The sequence below is a fragment of the Arvicola amphibius genome, chromosome 10, assembly GCF_903992535.2.
Source record: "Arvicola amphibius chromosome 10, mArvAmp1.2, whole genome shotgun sequence".
In the NCBI taxonomy this organism is placed as follows: domain Eukaryota; kingdom Metazoa; phylum Chordata; class Mammalia; order Rodentia; family Cricetidae; genus Arvicola; species Arvicola amphibius.
The window spans coordinates 99248124-99270723 of NC_052056.1; the positions used below are offsets into that span (position 1 = coordinate 99248124).

General features: G+C 46.3%; 1 protein-coding gene across 1 annotated transcript in view; it reads right to left on the bottom strand.

Annotated features, from left to right (window-relative positions):
- Positions 1 to 1218: 1218 nt before the first annotated feature.
- Gna12 (G protein subunit alpha 12) overlaps positions 1219 to 22600 on the bottom strand; it is an 83325-nt gene continuing 61943 nt past the window's right edge. The window contains exons 3-4 of the mRNA XM_038346443.2: positions 5451 to 5501; positions 1219 to 4064 (exon numbers count right to left, since the gene is read on the bottom strand). Of these exons, the coding sequence (XP_038202371.1) occupies positions 3495 to 4064; positions 5451 to 5501 (621 nt within the window). The 3' untranslated portion in view covers positions 1219 to 3494. The remainder of the gene's footprint in view (positions 4065 to 5450; positions 5502 to 22600) is intronic.

The following is a 22600-nucleotide window of genomic DNA, read 5'->3' on the forward strand; positions in this document are numbered from 1 at the left end:
CCACACTCCTTTGTTATTTAGTGTGGGGTATACATGTCCATGTGCATGAGCAGAGGCCAGAGGATGTCCAGTGCCCTGCCTTACAGCTCTTCCTCACCGCAGGGTTTCACTAGGAGCAGTGCTGGTGGCCAGCAAGCACTTGTCCCAGTCCTCCACAATGCTAGGGGTGTAGGTAACATTTTATGTGTGTGCTCCGATTTGAACTCCGGTCCTGTTGCTCTTAAGAGCCATCTCCCTGGCCCCTTTGGAGTTGGCCTCATGCATGCCAGGCTTTGACTGTGTAAGCAGCAGTAGATGGCCTTGAACTCCTGCTTCTTCTGCCTCTACCTTCCAAGGTGTATGACACAGTACCTGGACAAGGATACATTTTAATGTACAAACCACATCAAATCACAGGTGTTTGGGGGCTTTCATTTGAAAATGACATTTAGGATGGCTCTCTGAGCTGCCAGGCTCAGGCACACGGAACTGAAATTTGCAGTAGTGAATCTTCAAGTGAGGAAGGCTGTGCTTTTGAGATGGAAAAAGGAGAAAGTGAGCGTAGCTTTGCTTTGAGCTACAGTAACCAAGGACTCCTTCTGACCAACATCTAGAGGTGTGAAGGCCAAATCTTCAAGCCTGATCCACCCAATCAATGTCAACACTGGTGTGAAGTAGAGAGCAGCTAGCCCTGAGCTGCTCTCTACTTCCCTACTACTGCCCTAGTGGAGCCCTAACAAACCATAACCAGTTCAGCCCCGGAGCTGGCCAGTCACAACCCATCGGCTCGCTTTTTTTTTTTTTTGTGTGTGTGGATGTGCATGTGGAGGTCATCCTTGGGGCTGTCCACCATGCTCACTGAGACAAGGTGTCTTACTGGGGCCTGAGGCCTACTGGGCCCCTGTCCCTGCTTCCCCAGGGCTGGGGTTACAGATGCACACACCACTCATGGCTTTTCATGTGGGTGCTGGGGGTCAAACTCAGGGTCTCATGCTTGTATGGAAAGCAGTTTTCTGATTGGGCCACCTCCCCAGATTTCTTTTTGTTATTATTTTTATCTTAACAAAGAAGTAGGGAAATCTTAAGACTAGAAATCCTAGACAGTTCTAAATTACAGAATGAGTCAAGAGCTTTGAGATAATTTCTGTATAGGAGTTAACTAAGAACACCTCTCAGAATGCCTCCCCCACCCGACCCCAGCCCGTCCTTTAACATCTATAGTCTATGCAGGAAGCAATCTGATTTTAGGAAGTTTATTGTTACATTTATTTATTTATTTTTTGCAGTAATAGAGGAGGCACAAATACCTTCTGCTTCTCAACACTGCAATAAAAAGGACAATAGTCAAGGGTAACAGTGAAATTAAAATAAAAAAAATACAAAAGCCTAATGTCTGGGAGACAAACGACTACAATCTATGTGTAGAGACTTGTAAATGATTTCAGCCTCGCCCTGCAAACACTGTCTCCTTTTCCGATTGCACCACTTCACGGATCACAGAGTAGGGGCATCCTAACAGAGGACATGGCCAGGCTCAGCTCACCAGGACGGTGGGCCAGAGGCTGAGCTGGTCCAAGCTGCTGGGCCTCTGGCCATCCACCTGCTCAGCTAGTTGGAATTTCACATCTTGCTACTCACATGCTTCCAGCTTTGAAAGTGACTGGTACGTATGTCAGGCTGTCAGAGGGACAAGCACTCTTCCCTGACAGCCCCACCACTCACCTCAGTCACAGCGACCTCCAACAGTGGCTGGGGAACAGCTTGTGTCTGCTTGGGGTCTCGGCCCTGACTGAGATACATGGGGCACAAGGCACCTGGCAAGGATGCCTTTTGTGTGCAGACCTAAGATCCCCAAGGAGCCCCACGTGGTTGCTAGCCACATCCCCTCAGCTCATGAAGACTTGGTGAAGCAGGCAGAATGGCTGTTTTCTTCCCAAAGGAAAGAGCCAGAAGCTCAGCAAATGCTGATAAAGTTCTTAAGCAAAGAGGGTGAGAACAAGTGAGCAAGAAAGTGACTGCTATTTCCTAATCAGAGCACTGCAATAGTGGGGTTTCAGAAGCAGCCCCCTTCTCCTGGTTTAGCATCTGCTCCAAGAATCCTATTTGTCTGGTTGCTGAAATGAGCCAAGACTGGGATGCAATAGAGATCAAGTGTCAGGAGCAGTGTGGCTGCAGACAGGGCTCTTGGATGTGTTAGTGAGCCAAAGAACATTCTGGGGCTAGAGATCTTTTGTTTCAAATGCTAGGAAGTTATAAGCCCCCCGCCCCCAGCCCCTAGAGAATAATTAATGTACTGAGGGTCAGGTCTGGAATGCAACAGATTGTAAAACAGTATGATACCTGCCAGGAAGCTGGACAGGACAGGCTGAGATGCAGCAGGTTGTGCTGATGTCCTCAGCCTTCTGCATCCTCATGGACCAGAGTGCGGAAGGGGCCTATTGGCTCTGTGTGCACAGTGACAGAAGGTGGCCTGCCAGCAACTCTGACAGCAGAGAGCACTGTGTGAAGGCAACGGTGAGGGATGGTGTGTAGAGCCCAGGGCTTCTCCTGAAGGGCTATGCTAGTGGCTGGGGCCCACCAAGCAGCCAAGGCATGAAGATGCTCTAGAGCTGCAGAACATCTCTCTGGCCTGCTTTCAGAACCCAGGACAGGGGAGGCTACATGCCACCAACTGTCAAGTAAGGCAGAGGAGCCATGGACAAGGTCACTTGGTTATGTGTCTTTGCCATTGGATGGGGAGGGATGGGGAAGGAGTAGAGAGCACCACTATGTGTACACAGGCTAGCCACAGCCACTCCAGAGGCCACCTCTCCACACCGTGCCCTGCTGGGCATGAAGACAAGGTGAGTGGCTGCTGGGGCATTAACAGCTTCACAGCTCCCACCTTGTTCTCTACAGCAGGGAGTGGGCTCACCTGGCTCAGCTCCTTGGCTCATCCTGATATGCCTGAAGTGGGGACTCTGAGGGTGTTGGCACAATTTTAAAGGCAGTGTGTTCACTTTGGGGGGTGGCACTGTGGCCTGAGCTTGGGCACTCTGAGCTTAGCAGCATTGCATGCCCCTCTATGCCCTAACGTGAGGCTAAGCTTCTGAGTTAGTGTGTCTCAGTGAGGACCTGCATGTCACAGGGTAGAGCTGCCTATAAGGCCAGCTGGGTTTGTGTTTCTGTCATTAATGAGAGCACGTGTGTGCCTGAACCTTGGTTAAGTTGTGTCAGCAAGGAATGATTTCTACAAGGAGGGAGAAAGCTGTGTTACCAGGTTTTACAGATCAACACCAGAGCGATGGCATGGATTCAGTAGTTTCACAGTCCCCGGATTCAGTAGCTATCACTGACACTCCTACGTCCTCTTGCCTGGAGCTCGCTGGTGTGGCTGGCAGTCCAGCATTCTTGAGCCAGGTATTAAATGGTGTGGATTCGAGATGCCCACTGCAGGTCCATGCAGGCGACGACACACCAGAGACATGTGACCAAGGGCCATGGAGGCCACGAGAGGACGGCAGAGGGGCTGTCTCTCACTGCAGCATGATATCTTTCAGGTTCTCCTGCAGGATCGTGTCCTTCACAGCATGAAACACGAAGCGGATGTTCTCGGTGTCTATGGCAGTGGTGAAGTGGTGGAACAGGGGCTTGCTGCGGTTCCGACGCTTCCTGTCAAAGCACTGTACCAGGTAGCGCTGGACGTCCTCCAGCCGGTGTGGGTCACCCTTGAAATCTGGGAAGTGCTTCTTAATGCTCACCGACTTCACCTTCTCCACCAGGAGGTCCATCTTGTTGAGGAAGAGGATGATGGAGACGTTGAAGAAGAGCTTGTTGTTGACAATGGTCTCAAAGATGTTCATGGACTCCACTAGCCGGTTGGTGCGCCTGTCCTCCATGAGGACCTGGTCATACTCACTCGACGACACCATGAACAGGATCGACGTGATCCCATCAAAGCACTGGAACCACTTCTGGCGCTGTGACCTCTGGCCACCCACATCCACCATTTTAAATGGGATTTTCTTTATAACGAAGTCATGTTCCACGATTCCCTTGGTGGCCTTTCTGGCCAGCAGGATGTCTTGCTTACTGGGGAAGTAGTTCTAGAAAGCGAGAGGAAGAGAGACATTTGAAAAGGAAGAAAAATGGGAAAGGATGAGCAAAAAATGCTGGCAGAAGGACAGGCTGCAGGAGAAAGATACAGGGACTTTTGCAAGAACATTTAACCCAACACCAAAAGCAAGTCTCACTAACAGAACTATAAATTCAGCTCACACCAAAGCCACGGGATTAAACACCTCGTTTCACAGTGAATACAGGCTCTCTGGCTTAAGGGAGAATGGCCAGAATCTTCAGTTGAGCCTTGTATAAAATCTTGTCTGTCTTTTCCACCAGAAGAAATTAAACATCTTTTTCATTTACTTCTATACTAAAGATATTGTTTAGTTTTCTAGCTTTCAGAGCACATACATTCTAAAATCTTTCCATGGACAAACCCCTTTGATTCTGCATTTGAAGCCTCAGGGACCAGAACATTTGTCCACTCATGTTATAGCCTCACCCAAAGTCAACAGGCTGCTACCAACACTGGCTGGAGAATAACTTTCTAGGTCACAGGGAATAGACGATATCTGTCTATTATACTATGAGGATAGACCAGTGAGATCCACACTAAGACACTCACATGGATGAGTAATAATAATTCTAGTCAATAAATCAAAAGGGAGAGAAAACCCAGCACAGAGGAGAAAATCCAGACAACAGACATTTAGGTGACACTACCCACCTGCAATAAGCAGGGCTCATTAAGATGTCAGTTCAATTCAAAATGTTAAAAAAGTAACAGTATCACCAAGGAAAATTCACCAGCTGATTGGGAAGTCTTAAAACTGCCTAGATGCTGGAGGTCACAATGGCGGTATGAATGTGCTTTTCAGTTTTGTTAGCCACGTACACTGATCTTATTTTTGTGTTTTATAGAGACAGGGTCTCCCAGGCTGGCCTCTAACTCTTGATCCTCTGGCCTAGGCCTGCTGAGTGCAGGGATGCCATTCCACCAGACCAAGAACTGAGAGACTGTGAGGAGGCAGTGCAAATGGAGATGTTCTTGGGCGGGCAGACAGGCGGGCAAGTTGCTGAGGCTGGTTGTGAATGATCACCACTTTACCTAGGGTCTCACCATACTGCTTCCCTTGGCATATGCTAGAACTCTTTATCAGAATAAGTGACAGGAAGTCTCCTTTGGCGCTAGCTCTAGCCAATGTTTGTCACAGGGAATGGGCTGAAGCCATTCTCACAGGGCTATTTCTTCCCTAAGACCAGGTGTGTAGAGCTGAGCAGGATATAACAGATGAACAGTTTACAGAATTAGATGTTATGAACTGCCTGGTTCATGGTGTCGCTGGAGCCACTGTCTGCTTTGGTCTCCACATCAGGTTTTCTAACCCTGGATGGTAGACTGGGGTGGCAGGGAAACGGGGGCTACTCACCAGCTGGCCAATCCGGTCTAAGTTATCCAGGAAGTACTTCACTGATTCACCCTGTCATGAAGAGAAACAGTCACAGCTCAGTCCTGATGGAGGAAGCCACAGGAGCAGATGGAAGGGTAGAATGGGGGTGGGAGTGGGGGATGATGGCTGGGCTGTTCTGCTGCAAATAGGAAAGCAAGGTCTAGGAAGGAAGAGTGTCTGCGTGTGCTTGGTTTTCTGTTAGTTTGACACAAGCTAGAGTTATCTAGGATTAGGGACTAGACATTGAGGGACAAGCAACTGAGGGGTGCCTCCAATAGATTGTCCTGTGGTAAATCTGGGGAGCATTTTCTTGATTAATGATATATGTGATATGGGAGCACTGAGTGCACTGTGGGTGGTGCCACCCCTGGGCAGACAGTTCCTGAGTTGTATAAAAAAGGTCGATGAGAAAACCAGAAGTGAGACAGTAAGCGGTGGTCCTCCATGGTCTCTGCATCAGTTCCCAACTCCAGGTTCCTGCTTGAGTTCCTGCCATGACTTCCCTAGTGATGGACTGCAAGGTGAAGTATAAGCCTAAGAAACCCTTTCCTGCCTCAGGTTGTTCTGAGTTACAGCAGTGGGAAGCAACATAGGACACAGAGGTAGTTTACAAGATAATACAAGCTGGGCAGTGGTGGCGCACGCCTTTAATCCCAGTACTCGGGAGGCAGAGGCAGGTGGATCTCTGTGAGTTAGAGGCCAGCCTGATTTACAAGAGCTAGTTCCAGGATAGGCTCCAAAGCTACAGAGAAACACTGTCTCAACTCCCCCGCCAGCCCCCCAAAATAATACAGGTGTTGATGGTACACATCCATAACGCCAACTCTTGGGAAGCTGAGACAGGATTACCACAGCTCAGGGCCAATCTGGACTACATAGTGAGTACCAATCCAGATAGGTTTATAGAACAATACCCTATTTTAGAAAAACAAACAACCACCACACAAAAATAAATCCTGAACCCCATAACTTAAAAAGAAAAAGCTGCTTCAAGGGCTGGAGATGTGGCTCTGTGCTAGAGTGTTTGACTAGCATGCAGCATAAAGCCCTGAGTTCCACTCCTAACACCACATACACTGGGTATGATAGGCATACCTATAATCCTGAGCTACAGAGTCAGTTCTTGGCCAGCCTGTGATATGAGAGACCCTGTCTCAAAACAAGCAAGTAAACAAAACAACTGTTATTCTGGCAGCTTCAGCCCCAGATTCAAATTCTTCTTCTTGGTGCTTCCCTACAGCCTTCTGGTATAGATGATGGATATGGGCACCTCCAGGCCACACCAGTAAAAAGGACTAGGGATAGAAGTAAAACCCAGTCTGCTGTGTGATTTTGCCTCTGACACACATGGCCCAAGGGGCTTTGGGTGATGTCTGTAAAAACATTAAGTCTTGAGGAGAAGGGACAAGGATGGGCAGTCCAATTTCTAGAAGTTCTCTGTGATTTACAACCCAGAACAAGGAGAATCTTTAGTGGTGAATTTCTCTTCTGGACACAAACTGGGCCACTGAACAACCAATGCCCATGTGTGTGCATCACTCATGGCCTTGCCCTCTAACTGATGCAATGGCACTCACGGGGCCCTAGAGGAACTGAGAGGCTGCTATGTGGTGACTAAAGGGACTGTCACATATGTGTGTATGTGGGGGTTACAGAATGCAAAGTTTTCTTTAGAAATCAAAGGCTGGGCTAGTAAGTTGGCTCAGTGGTAAGAACACTTATTGCCATGACTGATGAGGGCTACTGAGGTGGCTCAGTGGTGAGAGCACTTGTCACAGCTGATGACCTCAGTTTGATCCCTGGAACCTATAGAGGTAGAAATTGAAAACTGATTTCACAAACTTTTCCTCTGACCTCTATATGTGTGCCACAGCATGCATGTGCCTGTGTGCGCATAAACACACACACACTCACACACACAAAATAAATGTAGTAACAACAATAATTATAATAAAAAGCAAGCAAGCTGAAGACTGGAAAACAATTCCTCCATCAATCCCAGAGTGTGGCTCTCTAAATTCCATGAGAACCTTAGTCTTAGAGATGACAGTGGGCTTGGGCTCACCTGTTGCCTTTACTTTGTGCATTCTCAATAAGTGTGCACACATGGGCAACAAGACAGCACTGAGACAAAAATTATTCTTGCCAATCAAAATCCCAGCAAAATTCTTTAAAGACCTCAAAAGAACGGTACTCAACTTTATGTTGAAAAGCAAAAAACCCAGGATAGCCAAAACAATCCTGGACAATAAAAGAACTTCTGGAGGCATCACAATCCCTGACTTCAAACTCTACTACAGAGCTACAGTACTGAAAACAGCCTGGTACTGGCATAAGAACAGACAGGAGGACCAATGAAACCGAATAGAAGACCCGGATATCAATCCACACATCTTTGAACACCTGATATTTGATAAAGAAGCAAAAAAATATCAAATGGAAAAAAGAAAGCATATTTAACAAGCGGTGCTGGCATAACTGGATATTAACATGTAGAAAAATGAAAATAGACCCATATCTATCACCATGCACAAAACTCAAGTCCAAATGGATCAAAGACCTCAACATAAAGCCAGCCACACTGAACCTTATAGAAGAGAAAGTGGGAAGTACACTTGAACGCATTGGCACAGGGAACCACTTCCTAAATAGAACCCCAGCAGCACAGACACTGAGAGAAACAATTAATAAATGGGACCTCCTGAAACTGAAAAGCTTCTGTAAAGCAAAGGACACGGTCAACAAGACAAAATGACAACCTACAGAATGGGAAAAGATCTTTACTAACCTCACATCAGACAGAGGTCTGATCTCCAAAATATACAAAGAACTCAAGAAATTGGACACCAAAAGATCACATAATCCAATTAAAAAAATGGAGTACAGACCTAAACAGAGAACTCTCAAAAGAGGAATCTAAAATGGCTGAAAGACACTTAAGGAAATGTTCAACATCCTTAGTCATCAGAGAAATGCAAATCAAAACAACTCTGAGATTCTATCTTACACCTCTAAGAATGACCAAGATCAAAAACACTGATGACAACTTATGCTGGAGAGGTTTTGGGAAAAAGGGAACACTTCTGCATTGCTGGTGGGAATGCAAGCTGGTACAACCCCTTTGGATGTCAGTGTGGTGATTTCTCAGAAAATTAGGAAACAACCTTCCTCAAGACCCAGTAATACCACGTTTGGATATATATCCAAAGGATGCTCAATCATGCCACAAGGACATGTGCTCAACTATGTTCATAGCAGCTTTGTTTGTCATAGCCAGAACCTGGAAACAACCTAAATGCCCCTCGATCAAAGAATGAATAAGAAAAATGTGGTACATTTACACAATGGAGTACTACACAGCAGAAAAAAATAACGACAGTTTGAATTTTGCAGGAAAATGGATAGAACTAGAAAACATTATTTTGAGTAAGATAACCCAGACACAGAAAGACAATTATCGCATGTACTTACTCATAGATGGTTTTTAAACATAAAGCAAAGAAAGCCAGCCTACAAACCACAATCTCAGAGAACTTAGATAACAATGCGGACACTAAGAGAGACTTACATAGATATAATCTACATGGGAAGTAGAAAGTAGAAAAAGACAAGATCTCCTGAGTAAATTGGGAGCATGGGGACCTTGGGGGAGGATAGAAGGGAGAGGGGAGAAGGACAGGGAGGGGAGCAGAGAAAAATGTAGAGCTCAAAAACCAAAAATTATTCTTTTACTTTATGCCTTGAAGAGTGCATATATGTGTGTATGTGCACATGCACATGTGTGGAGGCCAAAAGACAATCTTGGGTGTCAGTCTCCACTTTCTCTAAAACAGGGTCCCTCAATGTCTGGCGATCATCCAGGCTGAAATGGCAGTGAACCCCAGAGTTCTTGCTGTCTCTGCCTACAGATGCTGGGATTACTGGTATGTGCCAAGAGTCAATCTCAGGTCCACATGCTTGTGAGGCAAATAAATACTATGCCATCTGAGCCACCTCCAAAGCTACACATTCTAGGTCTTTGACAAGTAAAGACCATGACAGGGCACCCATTATAGCTTGTGGTTTGCTGACAAAAAGTTGAGAACAGCATGTGCCGGGCGGTGGTGGCACACGCCTTTAATCCCAGCACTCGGGAGGCAGAGGCAGGCGGATCTCTGTGAGTTCGAGGCCAGCCTGGTCTACAAGAGCTAGTTCCAGGACAGGCTCTAAAAAAGCTGCAGAGAAACCCTGTCTCGAAAAACCAAAAAAAGAAAAAAAGAAAAAAAAGTTGAGAACAGGGCTCACCAACCTCTAAATCAAGTTTTTCTTTCTTTCTTCCTTTTTAAAAAAAGATTATTTTTTTATGTACACTGGGGTTTTGCCCGCATGTATGTCTGTGTGAGGATGCAAGAGCCACTGGAACTGGAGTCACAGGCAACTTTGTTGGGAATTGAGCCCAGGTCCTTTGGAAGAGTGGCCAGGGCTTTTAACCTTTGAGCCATCACTCCAGTCCCTGTTGTTTTGTTTTTAAAACCTTTGAGATATGGGGGTCGGGTGGGGTGGGGAATCTCATGATGCAGCCTAGGCTGGTCTGAACTAATCCATCCTCCTGCTTCAGCCTTCTCAGTGCTGAGATGACATATGTGCACACAAAGCCTGGCCCTTGTTTGTCTGTCTTTCTGTCCTTTGTCCCAGATGGCCCAGAGGAAGAGGTGAACAGTCACTTCCTTCCTGCTCTAGAGAGAAGGAAGGCCACAGAGGGATGACTCAAAGAGAAGATTTTGTTCCCAGAACTGCAGCTGAAGGTCCCCCTGACCCAGCCCCCACGATAAGCAGCAAAGGCGGCCCTGGTGGTTGGCAACCAAGCTCTGAGGTGAGAGGAGGCACTTGAGGTTCAGAAACAAGCTCTTGCCTCTCCAGGCAACATGGGCTCCTCACACAGCAGTTCCCACCCTCTATGCAAGGAAGCCACTGTCAAGAGGCCAAGTGGCTCAGCCCCTGTACTGACTGTTCTCTCTCCTGGTCCTGTTCACATATCCCCTCCCCCAACACAAAGACAGGAAGCTGCTGGATCACAGTTATTCCACCACATCATCCCAGCAGGCTCACAGTCGGAGCCACTCCCTCTTGGTTCTACTGAGGCAGTAGCATAAGCAGACAGAAGAAAGAGTCCATATCTGGGGCTTGTGTGTGTGTGTGTGCATGCTTGCACACATGTATGGAGAACAAGACAATCTTGGGTACCATCTTTGGGAACACTGTCCACTTTCTCTGATCAGGTCTCAATGGTCTGGAGCAGTCTTTGTGTATGCTTTCAAGGCTGACTACTGTTAGACATGTCCCTGTTGCTAGCTTAGGCGGTGGCATTAGCAAAAGGAAGGAGAAGTCCCTGTTTAGTGCAATACGTGGCTGAGGATTAGTGGTACAGCACAGATGTGATGTGTACAGGGGCCTTGGTGGACACAGTCAAGGTGGTAGGTAACAAGAAGGAGCTGAGAATGTTCTTTATTGACAGCTACCAAAAAATGGGGACATCAGTCAGTCACAGAACTTAGATGAGGGCACATATGACACTTGAACTGCTGAGGACCTGAGTGCAGTCCTGTTCCCTACCCTCTGTGTAACGCACTACACCACCTGCACAGCAGGCATCTGTGGCTTTAAGTTGCTATATAGAGGCTCTTTGCTATCCATCTATAGAAAGCAGTATTTTAGGGATAGGAAACTATGAACCATAAAAAAAAAATGTCATGCTCCCTAGTGTGCCCTCAGCCCCAGCAATCCCATGAGTCTCAGAGGTCCTGTTTACTGCATAAAGATACATGTCTTCAGCCCTTCAAAAACCCTTAAGAGATTCTTTTTTGTACCTGTTTTTTTTTGGGATAGGATCTCACCATACAGCTTTGGCTATTATGGAATTTGTTATGTAGACAGGCTGACCTTGAACTCAGAGAGATCTATTTGCCTCTGCCTCCTAAAGGCTGGGATTAAATGTGTATGTCACAATACCTGACTTTCAAAAGTTTTTGTTTCTGTCTGCCTGTGTACACCACTGTGTGTGCATGTGTGTCAGAGGACAACTTATAGGAGTTGGCTCCAGGGACTAACTGGAGCCATCTCAGCAGCCCAATGTGTGTCTTTGTTTTCATTTTTGGGGGTGTGGCTCAAGACAGGGTTTCTATGTGTAACAGCTCTGGTTGTTCTGGAACTAACTCTGTAGACCAAGCTGGCCTCAAACTCAGAGATCCACCTGCCTCTTCCTGAGTGGTGGGATTAAAGGTGTGTGCCACCACTGCCCAGTACGATGTGTGTTTTTCAAGGCTGACTTTGTCAGATATTTCCCCTTTCCTAGCTTAGTAACTCCTAGACTGCCTACTATCTAGCACCTGTCTACACCTGGTCCCCAGCAATGAGAAAGATTCACCCCACAGGCAGAGATGCTAATAAGCAATCAGTAAACCCCACAGCCTGCTGGGAAGTTCTAGCTTTGAACAAGGGTGAGTCAGCACCTGTTTCTTCAGCTCCTGGAAAGTCCCTGGATTTTTACCCTATTCCCAAATAGAGCAGACTTGGAGCCCCAAACACTCAGTAGCTCAAACTTTCAATAATCATTGCATTAGAAATGAAAACTGAAGAAGTACACCCCACCCCCACTGCTAGAGGCTGGACTAGAGCCTCACATGCTAGGCAAGGATCTACCTCTAAGTCCTAGCCACAGCCCTCTTTAGAGTTTTCATTTAGAGTCAGGCTTTGGCTAAATTGTCCAGGCTAATTTTGATCTTGCAGTCCTCCTGTCTTGGCTTTCAGAGCAGCTGGGATGACAGGCCTGTGCTGTCAGGTTTAGTTCTGAGAACATTTTCAAAGCCAAGAATATACATATCTAGTGTGGTATCAGAGTAACGATACCCTGACATTTCTCACAGGTCAGAGGGGATGAGCAAGTGGGGGCTGGCTTGTTAGTGGTGAGAACGTAATTTTGACCCTGAAAAAGTCTCAGGGACCAGGAACTTGCTAGGAGAGCCACTGGTCCGCAGAGGATGGTTTGGACAGCCCAGTGTCTGGGGTTGCAGGTGTGTAAAACCACACCGGGCATTTCACGTGAGCTGGAGACTTGAACCCAGTTCCTCACGTTTGCACAGCAAGGGCTTTTATCAGCTTCACATTTTTTTTTTTCTTGAAGCCTGACAATGAGCAGTTGCCCAAATGGGCTGCTGGAAAAGAAAAACTATCAACACTGCTAAAATTAAAAGCAACGGCTACTCAGGAGGCTGAGGTAGAAGGAACACATGAACTAACCTGGGCAACAAAATCCTGACTCAACACAACCAGCAACAACCCAAACAAACAAATGAAAAGCTGGGGCTGCTAATGAAAGTGGTAAAAACAGGCCTGTCATCATGGCAAAAGGAAGACTGAGGCAGGAGGATTAGCAGTGCAAGACTACCCTGAGCTACACAGTGAGACTGTCTCAAAAGCCATGGACTGAAAATACAGGTTAGGGATAAAATGCTTGCCTAGCATGCCAGGCCCTGAGCTCTGTCCCCAAGTACTACACATTAACTACCTCCTCGGTGCCAGGCACTAGAGAGACTGTATGTCTGACATACCTTATCTTGCTTAATTCAAACATGGTACAGTAAAATTTCATTTTTTTTCTCAGTTGAAGAAACCAAAATTTAGAAGTTAACTTGGTCATAGTCAAAAAGTTAGTAAAGGGTGGGGAGATGGCTCGGTTGGTAAAGTGTCTTCTGGGCAAGTATGAGAACCTGAGTTTGGATCACTATGTAAAAGCTGGATGTAGATACACAGCTTGTCACTCGCGCGCACATGTGTGTGTATGTGTGCATATGTGTGTGTGAAATCCTGTCTCAAAAGCTAAAGTGGACAATGACAGAATAAAATACCCAATGCCAATCTTTTGGCTTCTACATATTCACACACAGACACATAGACACACACACACACAGACACACACAGCCTGAGAACAGAACTGTGGATGACAAAAAGCTACTGACTAGGCTTTCTGCCTACAAGTGAAGTGCAACTGTGCCTCCTACTGACTACATTAGGCCACCTGTGCATAGGGCGGCAGCTCTCCCCTGAGGAGACCAGGGGTACAGACAGAGCTGCAAGACAATGAGGGGCCAGGCATATGGAAGTCCCTCCCATTTGGTGGTGGAGGCTTGCCAAAGGGAAGGGGTCACAGAGTCTTCCTGCTGGATATGACAAAGCCTTGAGCTCCCCAACCACATGCTGAACAAAAAGAAAAAGGTTCCAAGCAGCTTCTGCCTGCCAGACCCTGAGTCATCCCTGATGTGGGGGCAGTGGGCCCTCTAAAGCAAGAAGAGGCAAGCTCTGCCATGCAGCCCAGGCGCTGCGGCCAGTTGGGAGGCCAGGCAGAGGGCAAGGAGACCCAGGCTTCTCTGTGGGGCCTGTCCTCATAAAGGGCCCTTGTGCTGCCTCTCTTGCTTGTTGCTCTGACTCCTGGGCCTGCAGTCCCAGGACTCAGCAAGCCACCCCCTTCAACTAGCACTCTCAACTTGAACTTCGGGAGGACAAGGGGCTTAGAGCTCCTTCCTGGCTTCTGACCAGAGATAACAAACAGAAGTCGTCTTCTCCTCTCTTCTCAGAGTTTCTCACTTCTTGAATGTTCTGTTGATGAGAGGTTAGCAGGATTTTATGAGACCCTGCCCGAGCGTATGCACGCACGCACGTGCACACACACAAACACACGTACTCACATACACAGAGGGTGATGTGTAGAGTAGTGTAAATAGGAAGGTTGTTGTCCCCATATTCCTCAGGAGAGGTAGACACAGAATGACCTCATCTGATCATGAATGGCAGTACACACTTGCCAACTTGCCAGTGTGACAGCTTCACATGGCAGATGGCTCAACTGCAGCACAAATGGCCCTCTGAGGGATGCTTGCCTTGTTTGGCTCCCTGTGAGTCAAGGCCTTGTCTAACATGGTAAACTCCCTTCACCCACCCCTGCTGCTGTTTGAGGCTAACACTGTGACACACCTGCCACCCAGACCCATATACCCATATGTATTAAGAGTATTTTGATACCAATGGCCTCAGTGGCTAAGGCTGGCTCAAAGCAGAAAAGATTAAAAACAACAACAACAAAACAACCAATCAACAAACAAACAAACAAAGCCCAAAAAGCTGGGCCACATCAGTATCAGCCACTCAGGAAGCTGAGACAAGAGGAGCCTAAGCACGAAGTCAGCCTGCACTATACAGCCAAGCCCTGTCTCAAAATACAAAGTGAACTGAGGGCTAGGATGGAGCTCAGCGGTGGAGTACTTGTCTAACATGTATGGGGTCTGGGTTTGATTCCCAATACCACCCTCCCACAAAAGAAACAATTCAAGGTATAAACATCTGGGTGAAATTATGACATTTGCATTTTTCAATGACTAAAAAGCATAAAAAGAAGATTTTTGATTAGGCATCTTTGCTTAACTGTGCATTCTGCTTATGTTTTATTATTGGATTCTTTCATCATATTCAAAACTTGGTTGATCTGTATGTATGTGCGTGTACATGCGTGCACTCTACACTTGCCTTCTTCCTCCTTCAGCTATCTGAGTACCTGGATTAAAAGTTTGTGCTACCACACCTGCTTCTCTTTAATTACTCTTAATTAACCTAGCAAAAATTAGTTACTTTAGCTAACTTCACATTAGTTAACTTCAGCCTTACCAAAAATAAAAATTACCATATGAAACAAATCAGATGGAGCAAAATGACCTTTATCCAGGTCCTTGTTTGTCACCAGCAAACAGCTTCCCTGTGGAGTCAGAGCACAGCCCCAGGCAGGACTTAAAGTCTGAATGAAATTACTTACACAAAACTAACTTGCCAATAAACCACAGCTAACATTTAGTTTTCCTGATCATCTCTGCCTTTCCCCTTTGTATGGATCGATGCAAATACCCTGTCCTAGCTTTCAGCTAGGCACGGTGGTACACATGTGTAATCCCAGCACTTTGAGGGAGGGGCGGAGGCAGGGAGGCCTGAGTTGGAGGCTGGCCCAAGTGACACAGGAACAGCCTGTCTCAAAACAAAGCAAACAAATGTGCCAGCCATTCAAGAACGAAGACTGGGGACTTGTGTGATGGCAGTACCACCTAGGAGGGTGTTCTTCAGAGAACAGTCTGGAATGCTCAGAGCCAAAGCCAGGCCACGTCGGGGACACCTCCTTGGAGAAACATTAGGCGTTTACGCAGGAACTGCGCCAGGTGAAGTGTCATCCTTCCATAGCCTGAGCAGTAAGGACTTTCTGGACAAAGCAGACATTTGAAAGGTGTCAATGACTTGTCTCTCAAAGCAACATGTTTTCCACTTTTTTGGGGGGAGAATTTAACTTGGTAATTTTGAAAAATTTCAAAGCCTGGTAAATAGAGGTGCATCACAGAGTTTGGCTCTTTGAAGCTGGCTGGGGAAAAGATACAATATTTTATCACATTCTATCCTAAAGTCAGTGAGTTCCTTTAGGAGAACATTCATTGAGAAGTCAAAGGGGAGGCAGGGCTAGAGCGACAGCTCAGCAACTAAGACCACTGGCTGCTCTTGCAGAGGACCAGAGTTTGGTTGCCAGCATGCACATCAAGTGACTCACAAAGCCTATAACTCCAGCTCCAGGAAACCCAACACCCTCTTCTGGCATCTGAGGAAATCCATATGCACAAGTGCATACTAACACACATGCACGCACACTATAAAAAAGTAGTTTCTGGGTTCAGTGTCTATAATAGCAAGGATGGAAAGGGGAGTTATCACACCAGGCTTGCTTTCACTATTTTAGAGCTCTCCCAGTGTTTACCTGGAAAGACAAAATCCTCCCCAGGGACTGACCCCACTAGAACAACTAGCAAAGCTACCTCATCAAGGCACCTCAGTTCTTATGGAATATAGGATAATTTTTTTTTTTTTGAGACAGGGTTTCTCTGTAGCTTTGGAAGCTGTTCTGGAACTAGCTATTGTAGACCAGGCTGGCCTTGAATACAGGGTAATTTTGGAAGAAGAGAGAAACAACAGATTAAAAGAATAAAGTCTCAGCCCTTAGTGAGCACTGCTCATATTTATCCTTCCTTACAACTCTAAGAGAGACATACATGGATCTAATCTACATGGAAAGTAGAAAAATGGGACCTTGGGAGAAGATTGAAGTAGGGGTGGGGTGGAAGTGGGGAGGGGAGCAGAGAAAAATGTAGAGCTCAATAAAAACCAATAAAAAATTAAAAAAAAAAAAAGCTTCCTAACAACATGGTCTGGTGGTTGAGGTCTGAAATCCTAGCCACTAGGGAGGCTGAAGCAGGAAAATCAGATCTCAAGTTCATGGCCAGCCTGGGTGTCTTAGTTAGAGTGTGCCAAGATACCAAGTGAGAAGAAGTAAGGGGCTCAGTAGTAGAGCACTGCCCAGTGTGCATTAAGACCCAGGTCCAAGGGCTAGTATGAAACAAGTGGGATAAAGCTCCTTATAGATAGCAGCATGTCCTTAGTAGAAAACACTGCTCATCTGCACAATGAAACACAACAACAAAAATACATGGCATTCTGACACAGGATACATGTATAATTTGAGGGAATCTGAAACGTGGATGTTAAGTCAATGCAGTAGCTATGGGCTGGTTGGGGAAATGGCTCAGCAGGTAAAGTGTCCTCAGAACCCACAAAAAATCAGGGCGTGGAGGAGTGTGCTTGAAACACCAGCACTGTGTGGTCAATGGACATCCAGTCAATCAACTGGTGAGCTCCAGGTTTAGTGACCGACCCTGCCTCGAAATTTAAGATGGAGAAGGCTGGAGAGTTGACTCACTTGTTAAGAGCACTGGCTGCTCTTGGAGAGGATTCAGCCTACACGGTGGCTTACAACCCCCCCCCCCCCGTAACTCCAGATCCTGGGGACCCAATGCTTTCTTCTAGCATCTTTGAATACCAAACAGACACATGGTGCACAGACATGCAGAAAGTAAAACACTCATACACAAAAATAAATAAAATAAAAATGCTTTAAACAATAGGATGGAGAAAAATAGTGTGCAGTAGCACAGTCTTTTAATTTCAGCACTCAGGGTAGAGGTGGGGGAATTTCTGTGAGTTCAAGGCCATCCTGGTCTATTTAGTGAGTTCCAGATCAACCAGAGCAACTTGAGGCCCTCTCTCAAAACAAAACAAAACAGAACAAAACAGAACAGAACAAAGATGGAGACTTCACAGTGAAATTAGTCTTTGGCCTCTACATGTACAGGCATTGTAAGTCTCCTCCCTCCTTTTCCCTCCCTCCCCTTGTCCCACAACAGCACAATAAAACAACAACAAAAAGAAGCCAGCTATTGTATGACTGCATTTACAGGAAACACGCAGGAAGTCTGCAGGCAGAGAATGGCCGAGAAACTGTCTGGGCTAGGAGCTGGGTCCAGTATGGATGGGTGTGATGGATCTCACTGGTGTGATGGAAATGTTTTAAAAATGGGTTTAGGGTGATGTTTTCACAACTTGGGGAAATTTACTGAAAGTCCTTGAATTATACACTTTTAAAAAACTGCATAAAAAGAACCAAGTTTCCACAAAGCCTGCTTATTTACTTAAAACAGCTCCTGCCTTTCTTGCAAGGAGGATTAATCATCTCCGTTTAATAATCCTGAGTAGCACAGTGCTGGTTCAGGGCTAAGATCTATTTCAGAGCCTCAGCTTGCAGGACAGGAACACTCCAATTACACAGTCTGTTACGGGCTGTGTGCATCTTTATTAAACCACAGCTATTTGACAAAATAGCAGCAGGAAGTTAAACAGACCCCGCATGTCAATTAAAAGGAAACTGGGTAAGAGCCCTAAAAATGGAACTACAAGCTCCGGCAAGTTCCCTTCAAAGGTCCTCAGAGTAGAGTAGCTGGCCTCTGGGAAGGAAGGTGGGGGAGAGCTGCAGCCAGTGCTGCTGGTGTGGGTGATTCCAGAAGTGGAATTCATTTCCTTGAGGCAGTGAGGAAATGAAGCCTGTTCTACAGAGAACCAGGGTCCTCTGCAGGAGCATTAAGTGCTCTAAACCAATGAGCCAACTTCCTAACCAAATGGAATCCTTCTTCATGTAAGATTAAGACTCCCCCAATGAAGTCAGAGAGAGCTAGGTGTTGTGGCTCAACCTGTAATCCTGGCCACTCAGTGACCAGGCCAAAGGACCACCAGAAGTGGTTTAAGGCCAGCCTGGGCTGCAGAGTGAGACAAGCTCAGAGGAGAAATAAAAGGGTCGGGAGAAGGGAGAGAAAAAAAAAAACATTTAGAATGTGTCTCATGAGAGAGAGGAATCATGGTAGAATTATTAAAACTTGTTGCTTGTTAGAAGTTTATCAAGATAATCCACTCCTTAGAGCTCTGTGGTAGGAGGTTGCAAGGGTTAGAAAACATGGCTGAGAAAACATGACAAAAGAAAGAAGGGGAGAGGGGGGGAAAGAGAAATGGGGAGAGGGGAAAGAAGGAGCGTGGGCAAACAGACAGCAAATAGAAACTCTCAGAACAACTTTTGCAGCCTTTCTCTGGGCCTGAAATTACCTCAGAACAAAAAGCCAAAAACCTATGTAAGAAATGACAATGGAAGCCTGGCGGTGGTGGTGCACGCCTTTAATCCCAGCACTTGGGAGGCAGAGGCAGGCGGATCTCTGTGAGTTGGAGACCAGCCTGGTCTACAAGAGCTAGCTCCAGGACAGGCTCTAAAGCTGCAGAGAAACCCTGTCTCGAAAAACAAAAAAAAAAAAAAAAAAAAAAAAAAAGAAAAAAAATGACAATGTAGACATTGTGTCTTTATGAACATCAGCATAGAAACAACCAAGAAACAGTGCTTCCAAACAGGGGTCTACCGAAAGCCTTCTAAGCTCCCAAACCAGAAAAGGACAAAGCCTGGAACATCCGGGGAATGTGTGTTTTGAATGGCTTTCTCACCCAACCTCCCGCCACCATCTCAGGAACCCAGAGCTCCCTCCCTTGGCCAGCAGGGCCGCCTCAGCAAGGCCACAAGCATCTTTTATGGACATGCACACCTTCCTGAACTGCTGTCCCAGGGACTACTGGACAGAAGAGCACCTGACTGCTAATCACAGATCCAGCTCTTCTATGAGGATGCCTGGAGCATGAGTACAACCTTTCCTCCAGGGAGGCTGCCCTGCATTTTCTAGAAGACTCCTTGAGGCTGGAGCACTGGTATCTCCAGAAGAGCTTAGGTTTCTAGGACTGTCCTAATCCACATGATAGCTGAGATGCTGTGTGGAGGTAATTGGCTCACAAGTGTGACTTTTCCATACCATCCCATAACTTTTCACAACTAACCATGATAGCCTCAGCTTTAAATTCATGATGCTCTGTTGGCATCAGATAGGGTTTGCCATGTCTCTGTGCCCAGCTTAGGATTCAGGGCCTGTCAGCTGGCCTGATCAAAGCCATGGTCTGTTCTATGTGTTGGACTCCACTTGAGTGTTCCTGGGTTTCCTTTGATTCAAAGCAAACTCTGGTGGTTTACAGGGCAGCCTTGGGGCCTCTCCCCTCCCTTCCAGCATGTACCAGTGGGTCCTGCAGAGACTGATTACAGTTGGACTGGCTTCAGCCCTCTCCTTTTTAGTGGGTGAAATCAGGGAAGACTTAAGCAGCATTAATTATGTTAAATGCCTGTTCAGGCTGGGTGCACAGTGCTGAAATAGGTGCACTGGAAAGCAATAATCTACTGTGACATGAAGAAAATGAAGACCTTTCCTTAAATGAAAGCAGTTGGGTCCCAGGAACCTGAGTGACTCTTTCAAACCTCAGCCTTTGACATCTATAACCATTTGTGTTCAAGTTTAAGGGGAAAAAAATAACCGTTTTTGCTGGGCTGATGGCAAAAAACTCAGTACAGGATCTGCCGATGACTGAGTGGGCAGAGAATAATGGGTGCTCTGTGAGTGTGACACCCCTCTTCTGACTCAAACAGCCAATTAAAGGTGACCATCAGGAGAACATGCAGAGAGGACTGTGCCTTGTGTTTCTAAAGGTTAAGTCATCATGGAGGATTTGGTCAGTGTTTCTGGACTTTCTTGCCAGAGTACAAGAGAAGGGATGGAACTAATAAATCAGATTATTAAAACAAAAGGACAGAGCTCAAGGTGTACAATGCAGGAGCTGTCACATACAAATGGTGTTCACTTAGTTTTCCTTTATAAATTTATAAATAAAATTTCCCTTTAGTTTATATGTATGGGTGTTTTGCCTGTGTGTATGTATGTGCACCACCACATGCATGCCTGAAGCCCACAGAAGCCAGAAGCAGGTGTTGGATCCCCTGGAACTGAAGTACAGCTGATTATGAGCTGTCATGTGAGTACTACGAATTGAACCTAGGTCTTCTGGAAGAGAAGTTGAGCCATCTCTCATTTAGCCAGTCTGTCATTTAGCTTTCTAAACATGTAAAACAAGTTCTCCTCTAACCTGTTTCTTGGGGGGTGGGGTGGGGGAGTCTAAGTTTTATTCTAATAGATCTGCCCTTTTCTCCTATTGGGATGTGGCTTTGCTATGAGACAACATCTTTCTCTGTAGCCAAGGCTGGCCTCAAACCTCCTACTTTGGCCCCTAGGGTGCTGGGATTACAGATGTGCAGAGCAGAACACAGTCTTCTTTTTCACAGCCTTAATCTGGCTGAAATGTCACTACAGAGTGAACTGAAATGAGAAGAGTCAGCTTGAGCTGCCTTGGGAGACAGATTTAAGTGATGGGGCCTGAAGACATTTTGGATAAAGATCAGTAAAGAGCAACAGAGGCAGAATATAATGTGAGAACCAAGGCTTGATGACCCAAAGGTGGTGCATACCTATAATTCTAGGCACTCTGGAGGTAGAGGAAAGAAGATCATGAGTTCAAGGTCAACACCATGAAACTATGCTCAAAATGGGAGACATAGTTTAAGGGATTGATTTCCATTCCTCTGAGTCACCAGAGCTTAGGACCCCTATGCCTAGTATCTCGGCTGGAGGCCTCTGCTAGCCTTCTTAATAAACACAGCAGGGAAACAGAAGTGCCTTGTCCTTGTGCATTTGAAGAAGCCTGGGTACCAAATGTCTTACTATATTAGAAAGCTTGTTCTAAGTGGTAAGTTTTCCTAGGAAGAGCAAGTACCGCTACGTCTAGGAACTACAGCAGATTTCCAAACAAGCAGACATGGTAGGGACAACATGGCATCAGAAATACCTGAGGAGCATTCCACAGATATGCTGAGTCCCGACTCAGTCCAATGGAGTTGATCCAGGGGTAGAGTGCCCAGACTACTCTGAGAAGGTCTGGATGGCTAACATGGTGGCAATGCACTGCCTGCCACCAAGAGAGACAGATGCAGTGACTGTGGCAGAGTCCTCATTGGAAACATGAGTTGGATGTGAGTCAGACATTACAGATGGGTCTCCACAGGACGTGGACATTGACTCTGCACAGGAATTGTTCATCCAGGGATGGATACTCATGTTCATAGTGCCATAAAAAAATGGAAGGGTACCTGTGTGGGGAGGGTGGCTAGGGAGATGGTTCAGTAGGCATAAAGTACTTCCTATGCAAACATTAAGACCTGGGTTCTGATCTCCAATATCCATGTAAAAAGTTGGTCACAGCGGCCATCATGTGTAACTCCAGTACTGGTGGGTGGAGACAGGCAGATCCCAGGGACTGGCAAGCTAGCCAGTCTAACCCAAACTCAACGAGAGACCTTGTTTCAAATAACAAGGTGGAGAGTAGAGCTGGTGAGACGAATCAGTGGGCAAAAGTGCTGTGGTACAAGTTTAATGACCCGAGTATGAGTCCCTGAATTCACAGTGGAAAGAAAGAACTTACTCCTAAAGTTGTCTTCTTTCACAAGTGTACAGTGGCACATGTGTGCCTCCCTGGTCCCAACATCAAGATTTTGAGCTGGTCTTGGTAGGACATTTTCCCCTTTCCAACCTCTTGATATTCATGTTAGATGGTGACATTCACTAGCATTCACCAAGGCCCCATCAGAAGAGCCACAAATTTGACCTGCACTTAATAAGGCTGTTCTGCTATAAGGACTGGTGATAAGGGACTGCAGAAACAAAAAGGCACATTTTATTACAATTAAAAAAAAGAAGAAAGTTAAGAAATGGGAAGAA